The 25,561-nt window shown below is 49.3% G+C and overlaps 1 protein-coding gene across 3 annotated transcripts in view; it reads left to right on the plus strand.

Moving 5' to 3' along the window:
• Positions 1-25,561, plus strand: part of DLEC1 (DLEC1 cilia and flagella associated protein) — a 73,633-nt gene that overhangs the window by 32,112 nt on the left and 15,960 nt on the right. For all 3 annotated transcript variants that reach the window (XM_060180615.1, XM_060180617.1, XM_060180616.1), the window contains 13 exons: positions 1,652-1,739; positions 2,573-2,746; positions 3,357-3,493; positions 5,140-5,232; positions 8,234-8,324; positions 9,343-9,505; positions 11,565-11,757; positions 12,855-12,913; positions 14,539-14,707; positions 15,168-15,261; positions 15,974-16,104; positions 16,195-16,353; positions 20,913-21,052. In XM_060180615.1, the coding sequence (XP_060036598.1) occupies positions 1,652-1,739; positions 2,573-2,746; positions 3,357-3,493; positions 5,140-5,232; positions 8,234-8,324; positions 9,343-9,505; positions 11,565-11,757; positions 12,855-12,913; positions 14,539-14,707; positions 15,168-15,261; positions 15,974-16,104; positions 16,195-16,353; positions 20,913-21,052 (1,691 nt within the window). The remainder of the gene's footprint in view (positions 1-1,651; positions 1,740-2,572; positions 2,747-3,356; positions 3,494-5,139; positions 5,233-8,233; positions 8,325-9,342; positions 9,506-11,564; positions 11,758-12,854; positions 12,914-14,538; positions 14,708-15,167; positions 15,262-15,973; positions 16,105-16,194; positions 16,354-20,912; positions 21,053-25,561) is intronic.

Here is a 25,561-nt window from a genome sequence, read left to right on the forward strand (position 1 = left end):
CAGAGATGCTTGCAATGTGTATCATAGGAAAACTCAGTGCCTAGATATTTAAACGATTGCTATAAATTAGTGTAAAAACATTTTAAAGCATACATACAATGGCAAGGTGGAATATATATATGAACAGACACCTCACATTCCAGAGGAAGCCCAGACTTCAAACACAGGGGAAGATGTGCATCATCATTAATAATAGAGAAATGGAAAATCAAAGCTCCGATGTGCATCCCTCCACACTGAAGTCTGGTTCACAGGTGAATTGGTGCGTTCTGGTGTGCTGACCAAAGACTGGACAGAAGGGCTGGGTGTAGCTCATGTATTTGCTGCAGCTGAAGACCAGGTTTGAGTCCTAGGCCATAATAGGGAGCACCTGCATGGGGGAGACTTCACCCTGTGAAATGGGGCTGTAGTATGTCCTTTCCTCTCCCTGTGTAGCACGTCTTTTCCTCTCCCTATGTAGCACGTCTTTTCCTCTCCCTGTGTAGCACGTCTTTTCCTCTCCCTGTGTAGCACGTCTTTTCCTCTCCCTATGTAGCACGTCTTTTCCTCTCCCTGTGTAGCACGTCTTTTCCTCTCCCTGTGTAGCACGTCTTTTCCTCTCCCTATGTAGCACGTCTTTTCCTCTCCCTGTGTAGCATGTCTTTTCCTCTCCCTGTGTAGCACGTCTTTTCCTCTCCCTGTGTAGCACGTCTTTTCCTCTCCCTATGTAGCACGTCTTTTCCTCTCCCTGTGTAGCACGTCTTTTCCTCTCCCTGTGTAGCACGTCTTTTCCTCTCCCTATGTAGCACGTCTTTTCCTCTCCCTTCTCTCCCCCTCTGTCTTAGAAGAAGGGCGTCCACTGGTAGTAGTGGAAACATGCAGGCACCATGTAGTCACCATGCTGGCAGCATGCACCAGCAGTGACCCCAATGGCAAAAAGGGAAAACAACAAAACTAGATTAGATATTGATGTAGAAATATAAACCGAGGCACCAAGACTTGCCTGGCTGGGGCTAGGGCTATGGTGGTGCACACCTGTATTTTTAGTTCTTTGTATCTTAAACTGAGTGGTTGAAACATGGCTTTGGCTATAGTATCACTTCTACATCTGCCCAGTGTAATATTTCACAAAGTAGAGGTGCAGAGATGAAGGTGGACAGATGTCACAGCTCTGGAACTGTGGCAACCCCCACCCCCACCCCAGTCTGTCCCTCGGTCTGACTGGGGAAGTGGCCCAGAATGGTGACGTTGCACAGGCACGAGCTCCCAACTCCATAGGAACAAAAAAGATGTTTGTCTTGAGCCACTCACTGTTCTGTCTTGGGATCTGTTGGAGACTAGCAGTGTGTGAGTGACAGGCCTCGTCCTGCAAGGTCTCCCAGCCTGGGAAGAGAAAGCAGGATTTAACCTGCTGGACAGGACGAATGATGGAGAGATAGATAAAAGAGGAGGCAGAATGAAGGGAGGGGGCAAAGAGGGGAAGTGGGCATGACACCTCAACACCAAAACTTTCCCCTGTGTGGTGGAGACTGACTTGAACTTGGGTCCTAGACGTGGCAAAGCAGGCACACTGTCCAGGTGAGCTGTTTGCTGGCCCCTTAGATCATTTAAAGGAAGTCCAGAACTCACTATTTGTCACTGTCTGAAGGAGGTCTCCTTTACCTTTGAACAGATGGTGATCTCGCTGCAGAACACCACCGCCACCAGCCGCCACCTGCGAGTCCTCCCACCCTCCACACCCTACTTCTCTCTGGGATTGGGTGAGTTCAGCAGAACTGACCCTCAGGGACTCCTGTTTTTTTTTTTAAACAATATTATTTACTATTGGATAGCTACAGAGAGAATTTGAGAGGGGAGGGGGAGGTAGAGAGGGAGGGAGGGAGAGAGAGAGAGAGAGAGACCTACAGCCCTGCTTCACCACTTATGAAGCTTTTCCCCTGCAGGTGGGGGCTAGGGGCTTGAACCTGGGTCTCTGAGCACTGTAATGTGTGCACCTAAACTGGTGAGCCACCACCTGGCCCCCAGGGACTCCTGCTTCTGTGTCCTCTGCCAGCAGACCCAGGGAGCCCTCCAGCACTCCCCTGTTCCCTTCTCTGAGGCCCCTCTTCCAACCTCTGGCTCTGTGTCTCCTTGCCCCTTCACCCTGAGGCCTTCCCTCCTCCTTCCTCCTTTGAACCACTGTCCTGGCTTCCCAGCCAGGCTTCATCTTACTGCCACATCACAATGTTTTTCTCAAGAACAGCTCTGATCAGGCCGGGGACCGCATAATGGTTCGGCAAAAGACTTTCATGCCTGAGGCTCCCAGGTCCCAGATTCAATCCCCAGCACCACCATAAGCCAGAAATGAGCAGTGCTCTGGTTTAAAAAAAAAAAATGAAAAAAGAAAAGAAAAAGAAAAATAAGGACAGTTCTGGTCACGTCCCCATCGCTCAGAAACCTCAGGTGTCTCCCCACCACCCACAGAGTCAGTTCTAAGCTCTCAGGCCAGGCTTGGTCCTCCATCACCCTTTTAGACCCTGCTGTTTACCTGAGTCCCTGGAGGTGGGTCTTCAGATCCTCAGTCAGTATTTTTATTTTTTTTTGTCATACACAGGGATGTTCCCAGGACAAGGGGGAATGGTGGCTCCTGGATTAACCTGCCAGTACACTGTCCAGTTTTTCCCCGACTGCCTTGGGGATTTTGATGATTTTATTTTAGTCGAGACCCAGTCGGCCCACACACTCCTGATCCCCCTGCAAGCCCGGAGGCCACCCCCAGTTCTGACGTGTGAGTAGACGCTACCCCTTGCGGGGAGTTTCTGGGTTGTACTAGTAGTTTCTGCACAGTCTTTCAGTGTCGGGCCCTGGTTGTCCTGCTGCCATTGGAGATCGGCTTGAGTGGCACACAGTAGGGAGGGTGCTGGCAGTCCCGCATAGGCCTGACCAGCTTCTGGAGGCCACCAAGTTGGGCCTGTGCCTCTCTGAAGCCAGGAAGGCGTGCCTGGAGCTGTCAGCAGATGCTGCCTCTGTGCCTGCGGTGTGGCTCTTTAGAGAAAGCTGGCTCTAACTGGGCTCCTCAGCTACAGACGTCGTCACCTGGGCCTGGGCTAGAGGTTGCGTCTCTGAGCGTAACCCCCCAGAGCTTTGCAATCTGGCTCTGACTGAGGCCTCAGTCCCCCGTGGCTACAAACTCCTTCTGCTCTATCCAAGGGCTCATAGGGCCCCATGGCACTGATGCCACCTGAGAGCAAGGGTCAGGACATGGCCTCCCTCACCCTCTCTGTCTGGTTACTTGGTTGATCCTTGCCATTGATTTGCAGAGCCCTGGTATCAGGAAAGCATGATAGCAGGGGTGCAGGGCCTGTTCGGAGTGACTTGTTATCTCCCTGTAACTGTAGTGTCACCAGTGCTGGAGTGTGGCTACTGCCTCATCGGGGGAGTGAAGATGACGAGATTCTTCTGCAGAAACGTGGGCTTCAGCGTCGGCAAGTTCTGCATCATGCCCAAGAGTAGCTGGCCGCCGCCAAGTTTCAGGGTGAGTGCTCACCTGGAAAAAGGGCCCGTCCTTGCTAGAGCACACGTCGGATTGGAGACATGGGAAACCGTTTTATTTTATTTTTTATTCCTACCAAGGTTATCACTGGGGCTCAGTGCCAACACTATAAATCCACCACTCCTACTGGCCTTTTTTTCTATTTTATTTGATAGGACAGAGAGAGATTGAGGGGTGAGGAAGAAATAGAGAGACACCTGGGAGCTGGGAGTTGGCACACCGGTTAGGCACACGTTACAATATGCAAGGACCCAGGTTCGCTTCCCACTTGCAGGGAGGAGGCTTCACAAGTGGTGAGACAGGTCTACCAGTGGCTGTCTTTCTCTTCTTCTTTATCTCCCACTGCCCCTCTCAATTTCTCTCTGTCCTATCCAATTAGATAAAAAGAGAAAAGAGAAAGGAAAGGGGAAAACTGGCCATCGGGAGTGGTGGCTTCATGCCCAGTAAGCGCCAGTGGTAACCTTGGTGGCAATAAAAAGGGGAGGGGGACTCCCCCTGCAGATGGGGAGTGGGGCTTGAACCTGGGTCCTTGCACATAATGATGTGTACACTCAGCCAGATGTACCACCACCTGCACCCAGAAAACCATTTTATAGCCCCTCTATCCAACTGCCACTGGATGAGAACCAGTCATCCTTGTCCTACCCCAGCTGCCCACGTGGCCCTGTACCACGTACCCCCCCCAACCTTCAAGACCAGGCTCACCTGTCACTGCATTTCTCCACTCCACCACTCACTGCCATTGCAAGTGTCTGACTGTGTCAGGGGCCACAAATGGAGTGCTCCTTAGTTGAGTTCTGTGGGCATATTCATGGGGCAGTAAATGCAATGCATTTAAAGCCAACCTTTAGAAATAGGGAGATTCCAGAGGGAGAAAAATAAAAAATCCATTTTTCCGGTCTCAGGAAATTAGATGCACATCCCAGGCCCAAATGCACTCTGGCCCTGCTGGCTACTGTTGGGAAACAGGTCCCACATGCCTCCTTTCTTCTCTGCCATGTTCCACCTCCACCCCCGCCTTCTAGAGCAGCAGAGTGCTGACACACTGTTGGGTTGATTGTTGTCTTTTTGTGTACATATTTCTCTGTACCCATGTCTCCTAAAAACAAGTGACAGTTCCGGAGGACACAATTCCAAGGCACACATTTCACTCAGTCCTGTCGCTGACCAGGTCCCTATAGGCACAGCTGTGTCCCTGACACATTGGGTAGTTTCTTGTGTGGCTGCCATGCTATGGCCTGTTGGCAAGATGGCAGCTGCCCTCATGACTCAAGTGTGGTCAGGTGTGGAGGCAAACTAGGGAGTTGTCACCAGCCACAAAGGGTGCTGTGGTGGTGGGGATGCTTTGGGAGCTCAACTCGTGGGTGAAGGCTTCTCTCAGGCCTCCTGCTTTGTGTCTGGACACTTGCTGGGGACCGTCCTCATACTCCTCCCAGCAAGCCATGTGTTAGAGGCGCTCTGAGATGGTGGCCATTGGTCTGTGGCTGGGGGACAAATCCTCCTGGGTGAAGGAGCCTCCTCTTTAGCAGGATGATTCTCCGGAGCCCTCAAATCACGAAGGAGGTGATTAGAGGAGAGGCACTGGTAGTTCAAGCACTGGATTCACAGATTTCTGCTTTTTGCTTAAGGCTGTCGCCATCTCTGGTTTCGTTGAGCAGCCTCCCTTTGGAATCCGGCCTTCAGTGTTTGAGCTGGCCCCAGGGCAGACCATATTAGTGGAGGTAGGTGTGCAGACCTCAGCGGAGAGCTCCTCCTCCACTCTCTCGACTGCTTGCATGATTTCATTTCCTCTGTGATTTCCTGACCCAAACATTCATTCTGCTCCAAGGCCCTTCCTTGCCTTCATGGCCTCTGTATAGAAAGAGGATCTCCCCTCCTCTGTGGGGTGATGTCAGGTGACTGTGTGATTACTGAAGTGCAGAAAGCCCTCACTTTTTTTTTTTTAGAGATTTTTTTAAAACGTTATTTAATTTGATAAGATAGAGAAAAATTGAAGGGGACTAGAGAGGGAGAGATGAAGTGCAGGGGGAGAAAGAGACCTGTATCACTGCTTTACTGCTTATGAAGCTTTTCCCCTGCAGTGGGGACTGGGGACTTGAACCCTGGTCCTTGCACATGGTAAGATGTGCACTTAACCAGGTGACACCAGCTGGCCCCTACCTTCCTTTTTTTTAATTTAATGTATCTGATAATATTTTATTTATTGGAGAGAGACAGAGAGAAATTGAGAGGGAAGGAAGAGATAGAGAGAGACACATGCGGCACTGTTGCACCACTCTTAAAGTTTCTCCTGGGGACCTGGGGCTTGAACCTAAATCTTTGTGCATGGTAACATGCGCTCAACAGGTGAGCCACCACTCTCAAAATATTTTATTTATTATTTTTCAGTGAGAGAGAGATAGAGAGAAAGATACACAGACCTGAGTGCTGCACAGCTCTGTCTTATGATGGCGCCAGGGATTGAGCCTCAGGCATGAAAGTCTTTGTGTGACCATTATGCCGTCTCCCCAGCCCACTACCGTAGCCTTTCTTTTTCTTTTCCTATTATTTATATATATATATTAGTGATTTAGAAGACTATAAGATAATAAAGGTATAATCCTCACCACTCCCATTACCAGAGTTCTGTGCCCCCATAGCCCCGTCCCCTCTAACAGTAACCATTGTAGTTCTCTCAATGTCACAGATATGGATTGATTATATATTTTTCACATTCATGCATTCAATTCTCTATATTTCACATATGAGTGAAATCGTTTAGTAGTTATCCATCACTTCCTTACTTCACTGTGCATAATCACTGCCAGTTCCACACACAAGAGTATTTTTTTAAAATATGCTTATGGGGGAGATTAATGATTTACAGTCAGCAGTAAATACAGTTGTTGGTACATGTGTAAAATTTCTCTGCAGAACACTCTCACCCCAGCTTAGGTCCTCCTCCACCATCCTGCACCAGGACCTGAAAGCCCTCCTCCCCCTGCAGAGTCCTTTCCTTTGGTGCAATACACCAAACCCAGTCCAAGTTCTGCTGTGTGTTCCCCTTCTGTACTTATTTCTCAATTTTGTCCATGAGTGAGATCAGCCCATATTCATCCTTCTCTTTCTGGCTTATCTCACTTATCGTGATGCCTTCAAGTTCCATCCAAGATGAGGTGAAGAAGGTGGATTCATTATTCTTAATAGCTGCGTAGTATTCCAATGTGTATATAGACCACAACTTTCTCAGCCTCTCATCTGTTGTTGGACACCTGGGTTGCTTCCACATTAATACAATCTATTTGTAACTGCTGAGTAGTACTCCACTGAGTATATGCCCCATGACCTTTCCTGCCTTATCCTTTCTCTGTGGTCCTCAAGCTTGTCTACACTGCAATCTTTGAGCACATTCCCCCCTCCATTCTGGTAGCTGGGTGCTAGTGGCTTTCTTCTCTTTCCTGTTTCATCCTTATTACATGGTCAGTAAGGCCTCTCTTCCTTGGGCCTTATGTTAAAAATTTGTAGAAGTTTCTAGAGTCTGACTTCCTATCTGTGAGCTTCTTCTTTCCTTGGTCTCCCTTTGGCTCGTCATACATTAGAGTTCTCAGCAGAAGAGCCTTCTGGGAAAAGTTGACGTCTTTCTGACCCCGCTGCACCAGGCTTCCCAGTCACCCCCTGCCCTGGTCCAGTAGTCTCATCTGTGCTGTCCTGTGACCTGGGCTGCCACCAAGCAGGTGTGGCCTTCCCGACTAGCCAGTTATGGGAAGGGGTTTCCACCTGTACCATGTCTGAGTAATGAGAGCCAAGTAACTTTTCAGCTGCACAGTGTAGCTGCCCTCCCAACCCCCTGAGAAACTTGCCAACATAGGATGTCTGGGCCCCAGTCCTGGGATTTTGAGTTACTGGTCTGGCAGGTAGCCTGGGTGCAGGACTTTCAAAGCTCCCCATTGATTCTTCTGTGCAGCTGAAGATTGGGGACTACTGTCATAAGATTTATATATGTATTGATTTTCTTTGTTTTTAAACATTTTATTTTAATGAGAGAAAAAGAGATATAGATAGAAAGACCAGAATATTGCTTGGCTCTGGCTTATGGTGGTGCTGGGGATTGAAACAGGAACCTAGGAGCCTCAAGCATGAAAGTCTTTTGCAGAGCCATTATGTTATCCCCTCCCCAGCCCCTGTATGTATTTACTGTGAGAAGAGAGAGAGAGAGAGAGAGAGAGAGAGGAGGAACTAGAACATCAGTCTGGCACATACAGTGTTGGGGATTGAACTCAGAACCTGATGCCTGTGAAGGCTTTATCCACTGTACCACCTCCTGGGCCACTCCTGGGCTTCTCTGACACAGTGTGAAAGAGGGCCTCCTTTATCAGCTGCTTTCTAGTGTTGAGTGGCTGGGGATGGGGTTCTCTTATTCATGTGCTCATCAGATGCCCAAGCAAAGTCTGGCTCTTAGGGTTGGAACCAGGCTAATTCAGGCTCATAGAAGGACTTTCTCGGCACCAAGGAAAGCTCCATGGATGGTGGAATTGTGCTGGGGTCCTCTCCTTTTCTAGTTCTCTTTCTCAAATTAAAAAGGGGGAGGGGTAAAAAAGCAGTGGAATCACATATGTGCAGGGCCTTAGTTGGGGAAAAGCAAGGAGCAAAGGGGCTTGGGTGTCTGCCTTAGTGTAGGCTGGGTGGAAGGAGAGTACGGGAACCCCTCATGGCTGCCAGCAGAACCAGGCTTCAATCCCCTAGGTCCTGTTCCTGCCAACAGAGCTGGGGAAAGCAGAGCAGACCTTCATCGTGGTGTGTGACAACTGCCAGGTCAAGGAGCTGGTGACTGAAGGTGGGTGGTTGCGTGCTTCCGGGGCTGGGGTGGGTGGCACCCAGCTCTAGACAGAATCTTAGTAGCATTGACTGTGGCACAGCTGTGCCCACTCTGGGTCAAGAGCACATGGAGGGGCTGCTGCAGCCACCAGGCACTGGCCGTCTAGTCTGGGCCCTTGCACGCTCACCAGACCCTAGAGATAGGCCAGTGTGACCGTCAGGACAGTTCCTAGGAGTTTTCTATGGACAGACAGATTAGCCTGGCGAGGGAAACTGACCTCATCTCCTTTGGGGAACCACCAGTAACTCTTCCACTACCAACTGGAGGCACCTCTAGGTTCAAGGAACAGTTTACTGGAGGCCAGGTGGTGGTGCGCCCAGTTAAACACATACATGCAATAAGACCGGGTTTGAGCCCCCACTCCCCACCTGAGGGGAACGCCTCACAAGTGCTGAAGCAGGTCTGCAGGTGTCTGTCTTTCTCTCCTCCTCTACCTCTCCCTCCCCTCTCAGTTTCTCTCTGTCTTATCCAATAAAACAGAATGGGGAAAAAATGACCTCCTGGAACAGTGTGTTCATAGTCTGGCGCCAAGCTCCAGTGATAACCCTGGTGGCACGGAAAAAAAAGGAGTTTATTGAATGTCCCAGTGCCCTTGATCCTTCTTTTCTTTCCACCGCCCTATCTGTTCGTCCATCCATCCATCCATCCATCCATCCACCCACCCATCCATCCACCCACCCACCCACCCATCCATCCATCCACCCACCCACCCACCCACCCATCCACCCATCCGTCCATCTACCCACCCACCCACCCACCCACAGTTTCAGTCAGCAAGCACTGAGTGCTCATTATGTTCTCAAAACCAGCTCCTTCTGATCCTATAGTCGGGGGAATGTGGATCTGTGTGATGACCCCCACTCCTGTCTCACTTCTGGGGGCCATCAGGGCCAGCGGCGCGCAGCTAAGAGCAGGGCGTCTGTGCCAGCCTCTGGCCCCCGACTTAAGCCCCAGTGCAACTACCACGTGTTTCCAGGAGTCGGGCAGCTGGTCGCTTTGGATCTGATCTATATTTCTGGTGACAAAAGCCAGCCAGAGCCTGGGGAGCTCACAGACTTAACAGCCCAGCACTTCATACGCTTCGAGCCGGAAAACCTTCAGTCCACAGTGAGGAAGCAGCTGGTTATTAGAAATGCGACGTGAGTGACCCCACCCATCCCCACATTGCTTTGAAGTGGGTCATTTTCTTCAGGTGGTTTGCAGTAAACGTTTATTTCTTAAGCTAGGGTGGGAGCAGCTCACAGTTGGGCATTTTATTTTATTTCAAATTCACCACTTCTGGCTGTCATATTTTTACTCTTTCTATTTTTTAAATATTTATTTATTCCCTTTTGTTGCCTTTGTTGTTTTATAGTTATTGCTATTGTTGTTACTGTTGTCATCGTTGTTGGATAGGACAGAGAGAAATGGAGAGAGGAGGGGAAGACGGGGGGGGGGGAGAAAGAGAGACACCTGCAGACCTGCTTCACCAGGGGCTTGAACTGGGATCCTTACACCGGTCCTTGCACTTTGCGTCACTTGCGCTAGCACTCACTGCCCTACTGTCCGACTCCCTACTCTTTCTATTTCTATAGAATAGGACACTGAGAAATTGAGAGGGGAAGGGGAGATAGAGAGGGAGAGAGACACTCTGTTACACTGCTCAAGAAATATCCTTCCCTGCAAGGGGGGAGCCCCAGATCCTTGAGCATGGGAACATGTGTTTAACCTAGTGCACCACCACCCCATCCCCATAGTTGGATTTTTTAATTAATTTTTTCCTACTCTTCCTTCCCCTCTCCCTCCCTGACCCCTACCCTTGTGCCTCAGAGGGAAGAGCAGGAGGGAGGCTCCTTCCCTGGGCTGGGGGAAGGACCTGGGTCCACACTGTCCATCATGGTCACCACTAGGTCTGTGTGGCTATTTAAATTGACATCGATGGGGGCTGGGCGGTAGCACAGTGGGATAAGCGCACATGGCACGAAGCACAAGGATCCCCATTTGAGCCCCTGGCTTCCCATCTACAGCGGGGTCACTTCATGGGTGGTAAAGCAGGTCTGCAGGTGTCTATCTCTCCCCCTCTCTGTCTTCCCCTCCTCTCTCCATTTCTCTCTGTCATATCCAGCAATAGCAGTGGCAGCAACAACAACAAGGGAGACAAAATGGGGAAAGGTGGCCTCCAGGAGCAGTGGATTCGTGGTGCAGGCACCGAGCCCCAGTGATAACCCTGGGGACAAAAACTAAAAGTTAGTTAAATAATTAATTAAATTTAACTGACAACGATTAAAATTAAAACCTGAGGGAGTCAGGCGGTAGTGCAGCGGGTTAAGCGCAAGTGGTGCAAAGCTCAAGGACTGGCATAAGGATCCTGGTTTGAGCCCCCAGCTCCCCACCTGCAAGGGAGTCATTTCACAGGTGGTGAAGCAGGTCTGCAGGTGTTTTATCTTTCTCTCCCCCTCTCTTTCTTCCCCTCCTCTCTTTATTTCTCTCTGTTCTATCCAGTAACAATGATAACAACAACAACAATAATAACTACAACAATAAAACAACAAGGGCAACAAAAGGGAATAAATAAATAAATATTAAAAAAATTAAAACCTGGGAGTCGGGCTGTAGCACAGCGGGTTAAGCGCAGGTGGCGCAAAGCACAAGGACCGGCATAAGGATCCCGGTTCGAACCCCGGCTCCCCACCTGCAGGGGAGTCGCTTCACAAGCGGTGAAGCAGGTCTGCAGGTGTCTAGCTTTCTCTCCTCCTCTCTGTCTTCCCCTCCTCTCTCCATTTCTCTCTGTCCTATCCAACAACGACAACAACAATAATAACTACAACAATAAAACAACAAGGGCAACAAAAGGGAATAAATAAATAAAATAAATAAATAAATAAATAAAACCTAAAACCCACCTCTGTGGTGGCAGCAGCCACAGTGCAAATGCTCCATGGAACTAGCAGCTGCCATGTCAGGAACAGTCCTCTGGGGAGGTCCCGCCCAGCCCATGAGAGAAGGTACCCGGCTACCTAGCCACCTGACCTGGGGTTGCTCAGCGTAGGGCTTCTCTTCTCACCCACTATCCCAAGAACAGCAACATCCTGGGAGCAGCTTCCAGAGGCCCAGAGTCACCCAGGTCCTCCCCAGAGGAGCCATGGGCTGGGAGCTCCTGGAGCATGTGGAGGGGGCCTCGGAGTCCCTCTCTCCCTAGCGTCCAGGTTGCCCTGACAGGCACGTGGAGCTGGCCTTCCACTGGCAGATCATGAAGCCCAACCTGAAGCCCCTCCTGCCCTGGGAAACCTTCAGCCTGGACAGCATCAAGTACCACCCGGACTGGGAGAGCGCCTTCTACATCACGCCCCAGCAGGGCCTGCTCAGCCCCCACATGGACCACGAGTTCATCCTGAGCTTTTCTCCTCATGAGGTCGGCTGGGTCCACCCTGTCAGCCTGCACCTTCCATCCGGGTTCTTTCAGTGACATGGAAGCCAGAGCTGGGCACGCTGAGATCTCTGGTGGCCTGCTGAGGTTGTTACTTGGCTGAGAGAGGAACCGGGGGCTGTGATTGTAGGATCCTAAACCCACCCACATCTCATCTTCAGAGACTCGGGGCCTGTTTCCATGGCGCTGGTGCCTTCTCTAGTTCATTTATTTATTATTATTATTATTATTATTATTATTATTATTATTATTTGGCCTCCAGGGCTATTTCTGGGACTCGGTGCCTGCACTACGAATCTACCACTCCTGGTAACCATTTTTTCCTTTTTTTAAATTTTTAATTTCTATTTTTATTTGACAGGACAGAGAGAAATTGACGGGGGGAGATAGAGGAGAAAGAGAAAGATAAGACACCTGCAGATCTGCTTCGCCCTTCATGAAACATTCCCCTGCAGGTGGGGACAGGGTCTAGAACCCAGGTCCTTGTGCACTGTAACATGTGCGCTTACTCAGGTGTACCACTGCCCGGTCCCCTATCTTATTTTACTAAGTATTTTTTATCTTATATGTAGTTAGTATCCTTTCTGATTTATTTGTTAGAGAGAGAGAGAGAGAGAGAACCAGAGCATCACTCTGGCACATGCAACCTCTATCAGAGATAGAACTTGGGACCTCATTCTTGAGAGTCCAGAACATTATCCACAGCACCGCCTCTTGGACTGCCTGCGTTTCTTCTATGTAAAGACAGCTCCCTCCCTGCCCATCCCACAGCAGCCCCTAGAGAGAGGAGGTGCAGGTTCCCGCAGGTGAGGGGGTTGCAGGTAGTGAGAAGCTGCTCTGCTTCACCTCACATCAAGAGAGTCTGCGGCCCAGGAGCCACCCAAGGCAGTACTGCTCCTCCCCATTCCAGTCACCGTTGCTCCCCAGTCCTGGTCTACTGTGTTGGCTGCTGCACCCCCTCCACTCCCCCACACCCCCCCAGGGCAGAGCGACTGGCTTTTCTGACACTTCAGATGTTTCCACCTAGGGAGGAGGCTCTCCTGCCATGCTGCTCCCTTTTCCAGTTTGTGTTTGTCTTGCAGCCCAGGGATTTTCACAGCGTGCTCCAGATGGTGCTGGAGGATATCCCAGAACCCATGAGGTGAGCAGGGTGGGGCCCTGGCTGAGGGGTAGAGGGAGCCTGCCCTGACCCTGGGGAGGCTATCAGCCCCTCAGTTCGGACAAGGAGGGCAGCCCGACCTAGAGCCAGAAACAGCCCACTGGACTATGGGCCAGAGCACCTGGCGTCCTGGAGCTAGGCTCAGCATTCGTGGGGCTCCAGGGCCTTACACTGAGGTCTGAGTCTAGGGGCTTCTGGAGGTAGCTGGGGGGGCAGCCTGAGCCAGACCTGGGGTTGAGCTACTTACTGTCAGGACTTCAGCTGATGCCAGTGATTTGGAAGCTATAAGAGGGGAACCTTTCATTCCTTTTTTTCCCCTGTGTATTCTGGGGGACTCCAACAATAGAACCCAATACCTCATACTCCCAAGGCATGTGCTCCACCACTCTGAGCTAGAAGAGTTTTCCTTTCTCTCTTTTTTGTATTGCCTTTATTTATTTATTGTATAGAGACAGCCAGAAATTGAGGGAGGGAAGGGGTTAATAGGGACAGAGACAGAGAGACACCTGCAGCACTGCTTCACCACTTGCAAAGCTTTCTTCCTGCAGGTGGAGACTGGGGTCTTGAACCCGGGCCCTTGCACATTGTAACGTGTGTTCAACCAGATGCACCATCACCCACTCCCTAGTTTTTTTTCTCTTTCTCTCTCCCCCCTTTTTTTTCCTTCCTTTATTCCCCTCCCCCCTTTCTTTTTCTCATCACTGGGACTTTATTACTCAGAACTGACTTTTTTCAGATGGAAGCAGGAGGAGCAGCCTAGGAAGTGGCACAGTGGATAGATAAGGTGTTGGAGTCTTAAGGATGAGAGTCTGAGTTCAGTCCCTGGCAATGTATATAGCAGAGTGATGATCTGGTTCTCCTTCTAATTTTTTTAAAGAAGGAAGTAGGGCTGGGGAGGCAGCATAGTAGTTATACAAAAAACTTTCATACCTGAGGCTCCAAAGTCCCAGGTTCAATCCCCCACAACACCCTAAACCAGAGCTGAGCAGTGCTCTGGTCTTTCTGATATATATATATGTCTTTTTAAAATAAAGCAAATAAATAAGGTGGGGTAGGTAGCATAATGGTTATGCAAAGAGAAAGACTTTTATGACTGAGGCTGTGGAGTCCCAGAGTCAATCCACTGTACCACCATAAGCCAGAGCTGAGCCGTGCTCTGGTAAAATAATAATAAAAATAAAATAAAATAAAACAAAGATTTTTAGAAGAAGAAGGAGAGAGCCCACTGCACCAAAGCCTTCCCCATTGGCAGTGGCCAGGCTCAGCCCTAGTTGTATTAGGGCAAAGCGGCACCCTCCCCGGTATGTTACCTTACTAGCATGGGAAATTTCCCTTTGTTTATTTCTTTCCCTGACCAAGAGTGAGAGACAGAGAGGGGACAAAGACAGAGAAGGAGGAACACCACAGTATTGCTTCACCACTCATGACACTTCTTTGGCCATGTGGTGGCCTGGGACTCGAACCCAGGTGCCGTGTGTTATAAATTGCGCACTCTGCCAGGTGAGCTGTCTTCCAGCCCCTGAATGGGTTTTCTTTTCACCAGAGTAGCCATTTGGGGGTGGGGCTGGGGTCTTTCAGGAGTTGTGCTCAGGGAAGGCTGTGTTCAGTTCAGGACCAGAAGCCATGAGGGACCAGTCTTTCTTCATGGACGACGTGATCGTCCTGGAGGTGGAGGTGAAAGGCTCAGTGGAACCATTCCAGGTGCTCCTAGAACCCTATGCCCTCATCATCCCTGGGGAGAACTACATTGGCATCACCATGAAGAAAGAATTTAAGGTGGGCTGCTGTCTCCCCTACCCCTTGCTGGCCCAGGTGGTGGCCATCCCAAGCCTTCAGCATGTTCCATCTGAACCCGCAGGGCTGTGAGGCTTTGGGCTCCCCAGAGGGCCTCACGACACCCTCCCAGAGGGTTCCTGGCCTATGGGGCCCCATAGCTGGCAGGGCCCCCGAAACTCCAAGCCCAACTCAGCTAGCACACTGCTGGGTCTACCTCAGTTTTTACCAGTGTCTCCAGCTTCCTCTGAAAGACCTAGTTGAGGAACTCAGTCCAGCATCCCTGGGCAGAACACAGAACTCTCAATTCCCACAGAGGGGCTGGTATCAGTGCTGTGGGAGGGCCAGGAACCCTCTGGGAGGGTGTCGTGAGGCCCTCTGGGGAGCCCAAAGCCTCACAGCCCTGCGGGTTCAGATGGAACATGCAGGGGCAGGACCTGGGGAGCCAGGGTGTGTTTTTCAGATGTGGAACAATAGCAAGTCACCCATCAGATACACATGGAGGAAGATCAGTGACTGCCACATTGTGGAAGTGGAGCCCTGTGAAGGGGCCATAGGTACCTGGGGGTGGTGGGAGGGGTGGTGACCTGCTCGGTGCTGCCTGAGGCAGGAGATGCCAGCTGAAGGGTCCTGTCCTGTCACCAGCACCAGTGGGCCAGTGTCAAGCAGCGAGGCCAGAAGGGAGAGGCTTTTAAAAAATTAATTTAAAAAATATTTGATTTATTTGTTGGAGACAGAAATCAAGAGGGAAAGGGGAGATAGGGAAAGATAGAGACAGAGAGACACCTGCAGCACTGCTTCACCACTTGTGAAGCTTGCCTCTCTGAAGGTGGGGACCAGGGGCTTGAACCCGGCTCCTTGCACATTGGAACGTGTGAGCTACACTAGGTGCTCCACCACGCAGCCCCAGTTAAATATATATATATATTTTAATCACCACCAGGGTTGTTGCTGGGGCTTGGTGTCTGCATGATGAATCCATTGCTCCTGGCAGCTATTTCTTTTCCTCTTTTTTTTTTTCCTCTTCTCCTTCTGACAGGACAAAGAGAAATTGAGAGGGGAGGAGGAGATAGAGAGGGAGAGAGACACCTGCATCCCTGCTTCACTTCTCATGAAGCTCCCCTCCACCCCGCCCAGCAGGTGGGGAACGGGGGGCTGGAACTCAGGTCCTTGCGCATGGCAAGGTGTGCATTTGACCAGGTGGGCCACCGCCCCGACCACAGAGAGAGACTCCTATCCTCCACCCCTCACTCTACCTGTCCTCCCCAGAGCCCAGTGAGGTTGAGCACTTTGAGTTGAACATTACCGGGAGTGTCCCCGGCCCAGCCAGCCTGGACCTGTTGTGTGACATCAAGAATTCGCCGTCACCAGCAGTGCTGCACATCGAGGCGACCTTCAAGGTGCTGCAGGCAGGGCTGAGAGGCGGGGGAGGCAGGGACCCTCTCCCTGCTGGTTGGCGGCCCAGTGACAGACCCCTCCTGGTGTCCTAGGGGCCTGTTCTCGTCATCAGTGTCTCAGCCCTCCATTTCGGCTTGCTCCGCCTGGGCCAGAAATCTACCAGCTGCATCCAGATCCAGAACGTGAGCCAGCTCCCAGCCACGTGGTCCCTGAGGGAGAGCCAGGACTGTCTGGAGGAGCGGTGTGAGCACGTGAGTGGGACCCACAGGCTCCCCAGCTGCCCCCGCCCCACCACTCCACCCAGAGCCCAAGTTTGCCTTTGTCGCGTGTGCGTTGTGACACTGGAGCTACTGCATTCTGCTGTAGCCAGAAGAGGAGAAGCCCCCCCCAGGTGTTTCTTGTCTCCCTGTACCCCCAATTCTCTGAGCCGCCAGGGGTCCCTTTTTAATATTTATTATTATTTATTCCCTTTTGTTGCCTTTGTTTTATTGTTGTAGTTATGATTTATGTCGTTGTTGTTGGATAGGACAGAGAGAAATGGAGAGAGGAGGGGAGGACAGAGAGGAGGAGAGAAAGACATCTGCAGATCTGCTTCACCACTTGTGAAGCGACTCCCCTGCAGGTGGGGAGCCAGGGGCTCAAACCAGGATCCTTAGGCCAGTCCTTGTGCTTTGCACCACGTGTGCTTTAGCCCACTGCACTACCGCCTGACTCCCTGGGGTCCCTTTTATCTCAGAACTTAGCCAGAACTGGATTGTCCTGTCTCTTTCTCTACTATCCAAGGCAGAAAAAGGATACAGGTTTCTTCTCCTCCTCCTTTTTAAATTTTATTGGGGAGCGGTTAGTGAATTATAGCAAATTTGTCATGTGTAAGCTTTCCCAGTTCTGCATAACCGGTGTATTTTACATACTCTTACCCCCCCCTTGGCAACCCCAACCACCCTCTCTCCCCCAGGTCCCCTGTTCCAGACCCTGTGTCCTTTGCTTTGGTGTATTCTACCCCCTGCTCCAGGCCAAGTTCTGTCCTGTGTTGTCTCTTTTTAAGTCTGTCTCCCAAGTTCCACCTGCAGGTGGAGTCATCCCGTGCTCATCTCTCTCTTCCTAACCTAGCCCCATCCAACACTCTCCCTCCTGCTTCCAGCCAAGTTGAGGTAAAGACTGAGATGTTAGAGTCTGTGTTCCAACGTCTAGGTCTTTGATAGTTGGCCTTGGTTCACCCCCATCGGTCACGTCACTCTGTCCTCCTGTTGTTTGTTCTTTTTGTTGCTGGTGTTTGAGTTCCCATTTCGGTTTTACCACAGATGGCCTCACTTGGAGTGAGAGTTCCTACTCTTTCTCTTGTAGGACTCCTTTCTGTAATTCTTACAAGACAGGGTTGTTGGTAGTCAGCTTCTTTAGTTTCTGTATGTTTGGGAAGCTTTGATTTCTCCTTCATATTTGAAGGCTAGTTTAGCAGGATAGAATTTTTTTTTTCTCCAGGGTTATTGCCTGCACCACGAATCCACCACTCCTGGAGGCCATTTTTCCCCCTTTTGTTGCCCTTGTTGTTGTAGCCTCGTTGTGGTTATTATTATTGCCATTGTTGATGTTGTTCGTTGTTGGATAGGACAGAGAGAAATGGAGAGAGGAGGGGAAGACAGAGAGGGGGAGAGAAAGATAGACACCTGCAGACCTGCTTCACCGCCTGTGAAGCGACTTCCCTGCAGGTGGGGAGCCGGGGGCTAGAACCGGGATCCTTACGCCAGTCCCTGTCCTTTGCGCCACATGTGCTTAACCCACTGCGCCACCGCCCGACCCCCAGGATAGAATATTTTTGAGGTGACAATTACTATCTCTCTCTTTTTTTTTTTAATTTTTATTAGCTTTATTGGATAGAGACAGCCAGAAATTGAGGGGGGGGGGTGATAGAGAAGGAGAGAGACAGAGAAACACCTGCAGCCCTGCTTCACCACTTGCAAAGCTTCCCCCTGCAGGTGGGGACTGGGGGCTCGAACCCTGGTCTTTGCACATTGTAACGTGCACTCAGCCAGATGCACCACCACCTGGCCCATGATTCCTATCTCTTAGTGCTGTAAAAATGTCATTTCACATCCTTCTTGCCAGGACACAGGTTTCTCCCTCTGTCAGAGCAGCCTGAGTCTGGAAGGAAATGGGCAGCGGAATTGGGCAGGTGGTTTTCAGCTTCCTTAGGGGAGGAGACAGCCACCTTCCTGAGGATGGTGCCTGCAGTTTGTGTGCTTGCCACCAGGTGGTGCTGGGCTTAAACCTAACGACAGGGTCATGCTTTTCTTGCTAGAACAGACTGCCTGGAGCCCAGACTTGTGGGGAAAAAACAGAAACAGAAAAACTGCAGATCAGGAGGTGGTGCAGTAAAGTGTTAGATTCTCAAGCATGGGGTCCTGCGTTTGATCCCTGGCATTGCAGGTGCTAGAGTGCTGCTCTGCTTCTCTGTCTCTTCCCTTCAACTCTCATTAACAAGTAAATCCTAAAAAGCAATCAAACAAGTTTTAAAGTTGAACAACAGTAAAGGAATACATCTGGCAGGGGAGAACATATAATGGTTCTGCAAAAGACTCTCGTGCCTTTAAAAAAAACAAAAAACTTTCCTGCCTGAGGTTCTGAGATCCCAGCAACACCATAAGCTAGAACTGTGCAGTGGTTTTGGCATCTCTCTCTCTCTCTCTCTCCCTCTCTGTCTCTCTCATTAAAATAAATAAAATATACTTAAGAAAATAAAGGAATACACCATCCTCAATTGGGTGGGGGGGAGGTGAAAGGCAGGTACTATGATGCCAACTGGACTTCCCTGGGCAGACGACCCCACCAGTGTGTCCTGGAGCTCTGCTTCCCCAGAACCCCACCCAACTAGGGAAAGAGCGAGGCAAGCTGGGAGTATGAATCAACTTGCCAGCGCCCATGTTCAGCGGGAAAGTAATTACAGAAGTAATTACCTTCCATCTTCTGCATCCCATAATGCCCTGGGTCCATATTCCCAGAGGGATAAAGAATAGGGAAAAAAAGAAGAAGAAGAAAAAAAAAAGAAAGGCTAACAGAACCGGAGGCATCCCACTCCCAGATCTCAAACTGTATTATAGGGCCACTGTCATCAAAACTGCTTGGTACTGGAGCATGAACAGACACACTGACCAGTGAGCCCCACACCTATGGACATCTAATCTTTGACAAAGGGGCCCAGACTATTACATGGGGAAAGCAGAGTCTCTTCAACAAACGGTGTTGGAAAAATGGGTTGAAACATGCAGAAGAATGAAACTGAATCACTGTATTTCACCAAATACAAAAGTAAATTCCAAGTGGATCAAGGACTTGGATGTTAGACCACAAACTATCAGATACTTAGAGGAAAATATTGGCAGAACTCTTTTCCGCATAAATTTTAAAGACATTTTCAATGAAATGAATCCAATTACAAAGAAGACTAAGGCAAGTATAAACCTATGGGACTACATCAAATTAAAAAGCTTCTTCACAGCAAAAGAAACCACTACCCAAACCAAGAGACCCCTCACAGAATGGGAGAAGATCTTTACATGCCATACATCAAATAAGAGTTTAATAACCAACATATATAAAGAGCTTGCCAGACTCAACAACAAGAAAACAAATAACCCCATCCAAAAATGGGAGGAGGACTTGGACAGAATATTCACTAAAGAAGAGATCCAAAAGGCCGAGAAACACATGAAAAAATGCTCCAAGTCTCTGATTGTCAGAGAAATGCAAATCAAGACAACAATGAGATATCACTTCACTCCTGTGAGAATGTCGTACGTCAGAAAAGGTAACAGCAGCAAATGCTGGAGAGGGTGTGGGGTCAAAGGAACCCTCCTACACTGCTGGTGGGAATGTCAATTGGTCCATCCTCTGTGGAGAACAGTCTGGAGAACTCTCAGAAGGGTAGAAATGGACCTACCCTATGACCCTGCAATTCCTCTCCTGGGGATATATCCTAAGGAACCCAACACATCCATCCAAAAAGATCTGTGTACACATATGTTCTTGGCAGCACAATTTGTAATAGCCAAAACCTGGAAGCAACCCAGGTGTCCAACAACAGATGAGTGGCTGAGCAAGTTGTGGTATATATACACAATGGAATACTACTCAGCTGTAAAAAATGGTGACTTCACCGTTTTCAGCCGATCTTGGATGGACCTTGAAAAATTCATGTTATGTGAAATAAGTCAGAAACAGAAGGATGCATATGGGATGATCTCACTCTCAGGCAGAAGATCAGAAACGAAAACACAAGTAGAACCTGAAGGTTGATGAATGACGTAGTGGGGGTTGTATTGTTAAATGGGAAACTGGGGAATGTTATGCATGTACAAACTATTGTATTTACTGTTGAATGTAAAACATTAATTCCCCAATAAAGAAATAAATTTAAAAAAAAGAAAAAGAAAGGCTAGTAGTACTAGGATAGATGTAACTTTGTTTTGTTTTGTTTAGTACTTTTTCTTTTGTTCATTCTCTTCTTCCCCTCCCCCCCCCCCCCCAGCTTAGCTCAACTCAGGCTTACGGTGGTGCTGGGAACTGAACTTGGAAGCATAGAACTTCAGGGCTGAGAGTCTTTTGCAGAACCATTATGCTGTCTCCCCAGCTCCAGACATAGCCTTTGTCCTCAGAACACCTGGGCTCCTGCTTGGCTATGCTCTCCCACTGACTTGCCTCCTTCTGAGATGACTCTGTGAAAGTGGGGGTGGGGGCAGCGGGGAGGGGCCCTAACTGGGCACTGTCCACACCATTTTCCCTCCTCACACTTCTTTTCCACTGACCTCCCAAACAGGTGTCACCTTTCGATATCGAGCCCTCCAGTGGCCACATGCTCCCCTTGGGGCAGTGCAAGGTAAACATCACCTTGGAGGCCTTGTCCTGCCAACGCCTGGAAACCGTCCTGGAGCTGATGGTGGTGAATGGGGCCTGGAGGTGAGGGGGACTGGGGAGAGCGGGTCCGCTGCCCCCGGCGCAAAGTCACAGCTTCTGTATTTAAACAGCCTGCGTGATTAAGTATCTCTAGACATTTCAAAGGAGAAAGGGGCTGACTGGTGCTTATTTGGCCTATAAAACTTGGAAACCACAGAGAAGTAGCTCCCCGGAGATAATTCACTGGTAACATTATGGGGTACATTCTTGTAGTGCGTGTGTAGTGAAGGGATGTAAATCAATACAACCCCATTCACGTAATTGTTATGAGAACAGCTCCTAGCAGTGGTTGTCACCTCAGCGCCTGAGGACAGTTCCCCAGGAGTATTATGCACTTTGCCAGGTGTGACAACCCAGGTTAAAGCCCCTGGTCACCACATAGGGGCACCTGCACAGGGGAAGGAAGCTTCCTGAGCACTGGAGCTATGCTGTGGTGTCTCTCATTTTTTCTCTATCTGGAAAAAAAAAAAAAGATGAAGTCCTCTGGGAGCAGTGAAGTCATGCAGACATGGAGCCCCAACAAAACTCGGTTGGCAAAAAATATATATTGTTTAGTGGCCAGACGGTGGAGCGCACGGCTGAGCACACACGTTGCCATGCGCAGGGACCCAAATCCAAGCCCTGGCTACCCACCTGCAGGGGAGAGCTTCATGAGTGTGATAGCAGGTTGCAGGTGTCTACCTTTCTCCCTTTCTTTCTTTTTCTTTCTTTTCTTTCTTTTTCTTTCTTTTTTTTTTTTTTTTTTGGATAGGACAGGGAAATTGAGAGGGGAAGGGAGGGGAAGATAGCCAGGGAGTCTATTTCCCTTTCTATCTCTCCTCTCTAATAAAAAAGTAGAAAAGAAAAAATGGCCTTGAGGAGTGGCGGATGAATAGTGCTGACACTGAGTCCAGCAATAACTCTGGCAGTAAAAAAAATTAAAAATATGTTGTTTGTAGGTTAAATATGCATATGCTCTGTCACCCAGCCTTTCTTTTTTTAATATTTATTTATTTATTCCCTTTTTATTGCCTTTGTTGTTTTTTTATTTTTTATTTTTTATTATCTTTATTTATTGGATAGAGACAGTCAGAAATCGAGAAGGTAGGGGAGATAGGGAGAGAGAGACACCTGCAGCCCTGCTTCACCACTTGCAAAGCTTTCCTTCTGCAGGTGGGGACCGGGGACTTAAACCCGGGTCCTTGTTCACTGTAACACGTGCTCTTAATCAGGCGCGCCACCACCCGGTCCCTGCCTTTGTTGTTTTTATTGTTGTAGTTATTGTCGTCTGTCTTCGTTGTTGGATAGGACAGAGAGAAATGGAGAGAGGAGGGGAAGACAGAGAGGGGGAGAGAAAGACAGACACCTGCAGACCTGCTTCACCGCCTGTGAAGCGACTCCCCTGCAGGTGGGGAGCCAGGGGCTCGAACCGGGATCCTTCTGCCTGTCCTTCACTTTGCGCCACATGCGCTTAACCCGCTGCACTACAGCCCGACTCCCCCAGTAGCCTTTCTTTTTGTAGGGTCTATTTACTTATTCACGAGAGAGGGATAAAGAACAAGCCAAAGCTTCACTCTGGCACAGGTGATGCCTGTGATTAAAATTAGTGCTTTATGCTTGAAAGTCAAACACTTTATCCCCTGCACCACCTCGCAAGCCCCACCAATAGCTCTTCTGTGTCCGCTCACAAAGAAACACTAGGGAGATACATGCACACACCCTGGCATCTCAGGTGTGCATCTCAGGGAAAGGAGACAGAAATGTGGTACTTGGGAGTCGGGCAGTAATGCAGCGGGTTAAGTGCACATGGCGTGAAGTGCAAGGACTGGTGTAAGGATCCCGGTTCGAGCCTCCGGTGGTGAAGCAGGTCTGCAGGTGTCTATCTTTCTCTGCCCCTCTCTGTCTTCCCCTCCTCTCTCCATTTCTCTCTGTCCTATCTAACAACGATGACATCAATAGCAACAATAAAAAAACAACAAGGGCAACAAAAGGGAAAATAAATAAATAAAATTTTTTTTTAAAAAAAAGTGGTACTCACCAACAAACACCAAACAAGTCAATGTCTTCCCTTGTGAAAGAAAGAGTTCTCATGGGGAGTCAGGCTGTAGCGCAGCGGGTTAAGCGCAGGTGGCGCAAAGCACAAGGACCGACATTAGGATCCCGGTTCGAACCCCGGCTCCCCACCTGCAGGGGAGTCACTTCACAAGTGGTGAAGCAGGTCTGCAGGTGTCTATCTTTCTCTCCCCTCTCTGTCTTCCCCTCCTCTCTCCATTTCTCTCTGTCCTATCCAACAACGACAACAACAATAACAACTACAACAATAAAACAAGGGCAACAAAAGGGAATAAATAAATAAAATAAATATTAAAAAATATATATTAAAAAAAAAAAAAGAAAGAGTTCTCACATATATGAAAACAGAGTGGGTGGTCAGGGAGGTGGCGCAGTGGATAAGGCTTTGGAGACTCTCAAGCATGAGGTCCCAAGTTCATCTCCGGCAGCACATGTATCAGAATAATGTCTGGTTCTTTCTCTCCTATCATTTTTCATGAATAAATAAATAACATCTTAAAAAAGAAAAGTAAAAAGTAAAAATAGTAATCTGTTAGTATTTTGTGCCTACAGTGACCCCTCAGGTTCTCCCCCAGGACATCCAGAGAGAGCTCAGTGGGGAAGGTTTGTGCCTTGGCATACACACAATGCAGTTTTGAACCCCAACACCACATAGGGGGGTTCTTCCCCAACTCTGTCCCACCACTCTTATCTCATCTTTCTGAAACGGAGTCCTGGAGAGGAAAAAGCTGGCACGTGAGGCCCCGCTCTATAAACAAGCAGTTCCCTTCCTGAAAGCTCATTTTTGTTTTGTCAGGCTTGGATTTGGTGCCCTTTACTTTGTCTATTTGTTTGTTCTTTTGTTTTGCTTTCCTCTCTGACAATCCCTGTTTCTGAATGCAGGGGGATTGATTTCCTTAAGGAACAGGTGGTTTTGAGCTTCCGCCTAGGTTTCCTCTAGGTGGGTGTAGGCATGGAGAGTGACCTTTCCCAAGGAGTGAAGTCTATGGGAGGGAGCACCCTCAGTACAGAGCCAGCTTCCCAACCCTCCTGGAAGAGGAAGGAGCCAGAGCCAGAGGGGAAAACAGCCGAGACACATAGTTAAGAGGCTCAGCCAGATCTGCCCTGCCCTGACCTCTCTGCCTCTCTGCAGGCCCACACCACATTCTTCCTTAGGAGTAGCCTGGCCATGCTAACCTGTCAGCTGGCCTTTACACACACATACGCACACGCGCGCGCACACACACACCCTTTCCTGCACCCCTCTCACAGCCTGTGATGCTTCATTCCCTTGATAAGGAATCTCTCTAGAACCCTCACCAGGGGTTTTAAATAGTTCCGTTCTTGAGGCCGGGTACTGGTGCACTTGGTTTAGCATACACGTTACCAAGTGCAAGGACCCAGATTCAAGCCCACCTTTCCCACCTGCAGGGGAGAAGCTTCAGGAACAGTAAAGCGGTGCGACAGATAGATGTCTCTTTCTCTCTCCCTCTCTATCTCCCCTTCCCTCTCAATTCCTCTCTGTCCTATTAAATCAGAAACAGTGTATTCGTTGTATAGGCACAGAGCCCCAGGGATAACCTGGTGGTACTGAAATAATAATAGTTTAATTCATTTTTTTCCTCCAGTTAATCTGGTCACATCCTGCTGTTTTATTTCTTTCTCATTGAAATAACCTTGATTCACTTCTTTGTTCTGATATTCTCGCAAATAGCGCACGGTCTGGTTCAATGGATCCTCTTCCAACATGCAGACGTAGCAGGTGTCAGTCCCCAGCCCCTCTCCAGATGCTCACTGACGCCGCCCTGCATCCTCAGCAACACTGGCTGTTCCCCGTTTCCTAGAGCTCATCTTCCCAGAGTTCACAGAGGGTTTGCTCTGCTTCACATCTTTCTGGTGCTTATTTGCCATTGTCTTCTTTGGAGGATTATCTGTTGGGGGCTTTTCTCACATGTTTCTGTAAGTTCTCAACAGGAGTTAGATAAGAATTGCGTTGAGTTTACAGGTTACCACCACGCAGGGGGCCTGGGTTCAAGTCCCCAACCCCTACTTGATGTGATAGGGAGCTTCGTGAGTGGTGGGGCAGTACTGCAGGTGTCTCTTCTATCTGTCTCTTTCTGTCTCTTTCTCTGCCTCTATCAGAAAAGCAAGAAAAAGGGGTTGGGGGAGTGGCCACCAAGAGCCATAGAGTTGCCATGCAGGCCCTGAGCTCCAGCAGTCACTCTGGTGGCAAAAAAAAAAAAAAGGAAAAGAAAAGAAAAGAAAAGAAAAGAAAAGAAAAGAAAAGAAAAGAAAAGAAAAAACTGTGTCAAGGGGCCAAAGAGATAGCTCACCTGGTAGGGCATATGCCTTGCCATGGCTGCTGCCCACCTTTGAGCCCCAGCACCACATGGAAGTTCTGGTACCAACAAAAGTTCTGGTACTGTGGTGGCTCTCTCCTTCCCCCACCCTCCCTCTCCGTCTGAATAAAAGCTTTGGTGC

This window comes from Erinaceus europaeus, chromosome 21 (genome assembly GCF_950295315.1).
Source record: "Erinaceus europaeus chromosome 21, mEriEur2.1, whole genome shotgun sequence".
NCBI lineage: Eukaryota > Metazoa > Chordata > Mammalia > Eulipotyphla > Erinaceidae > Erinaceus > Erinaceus europaeus.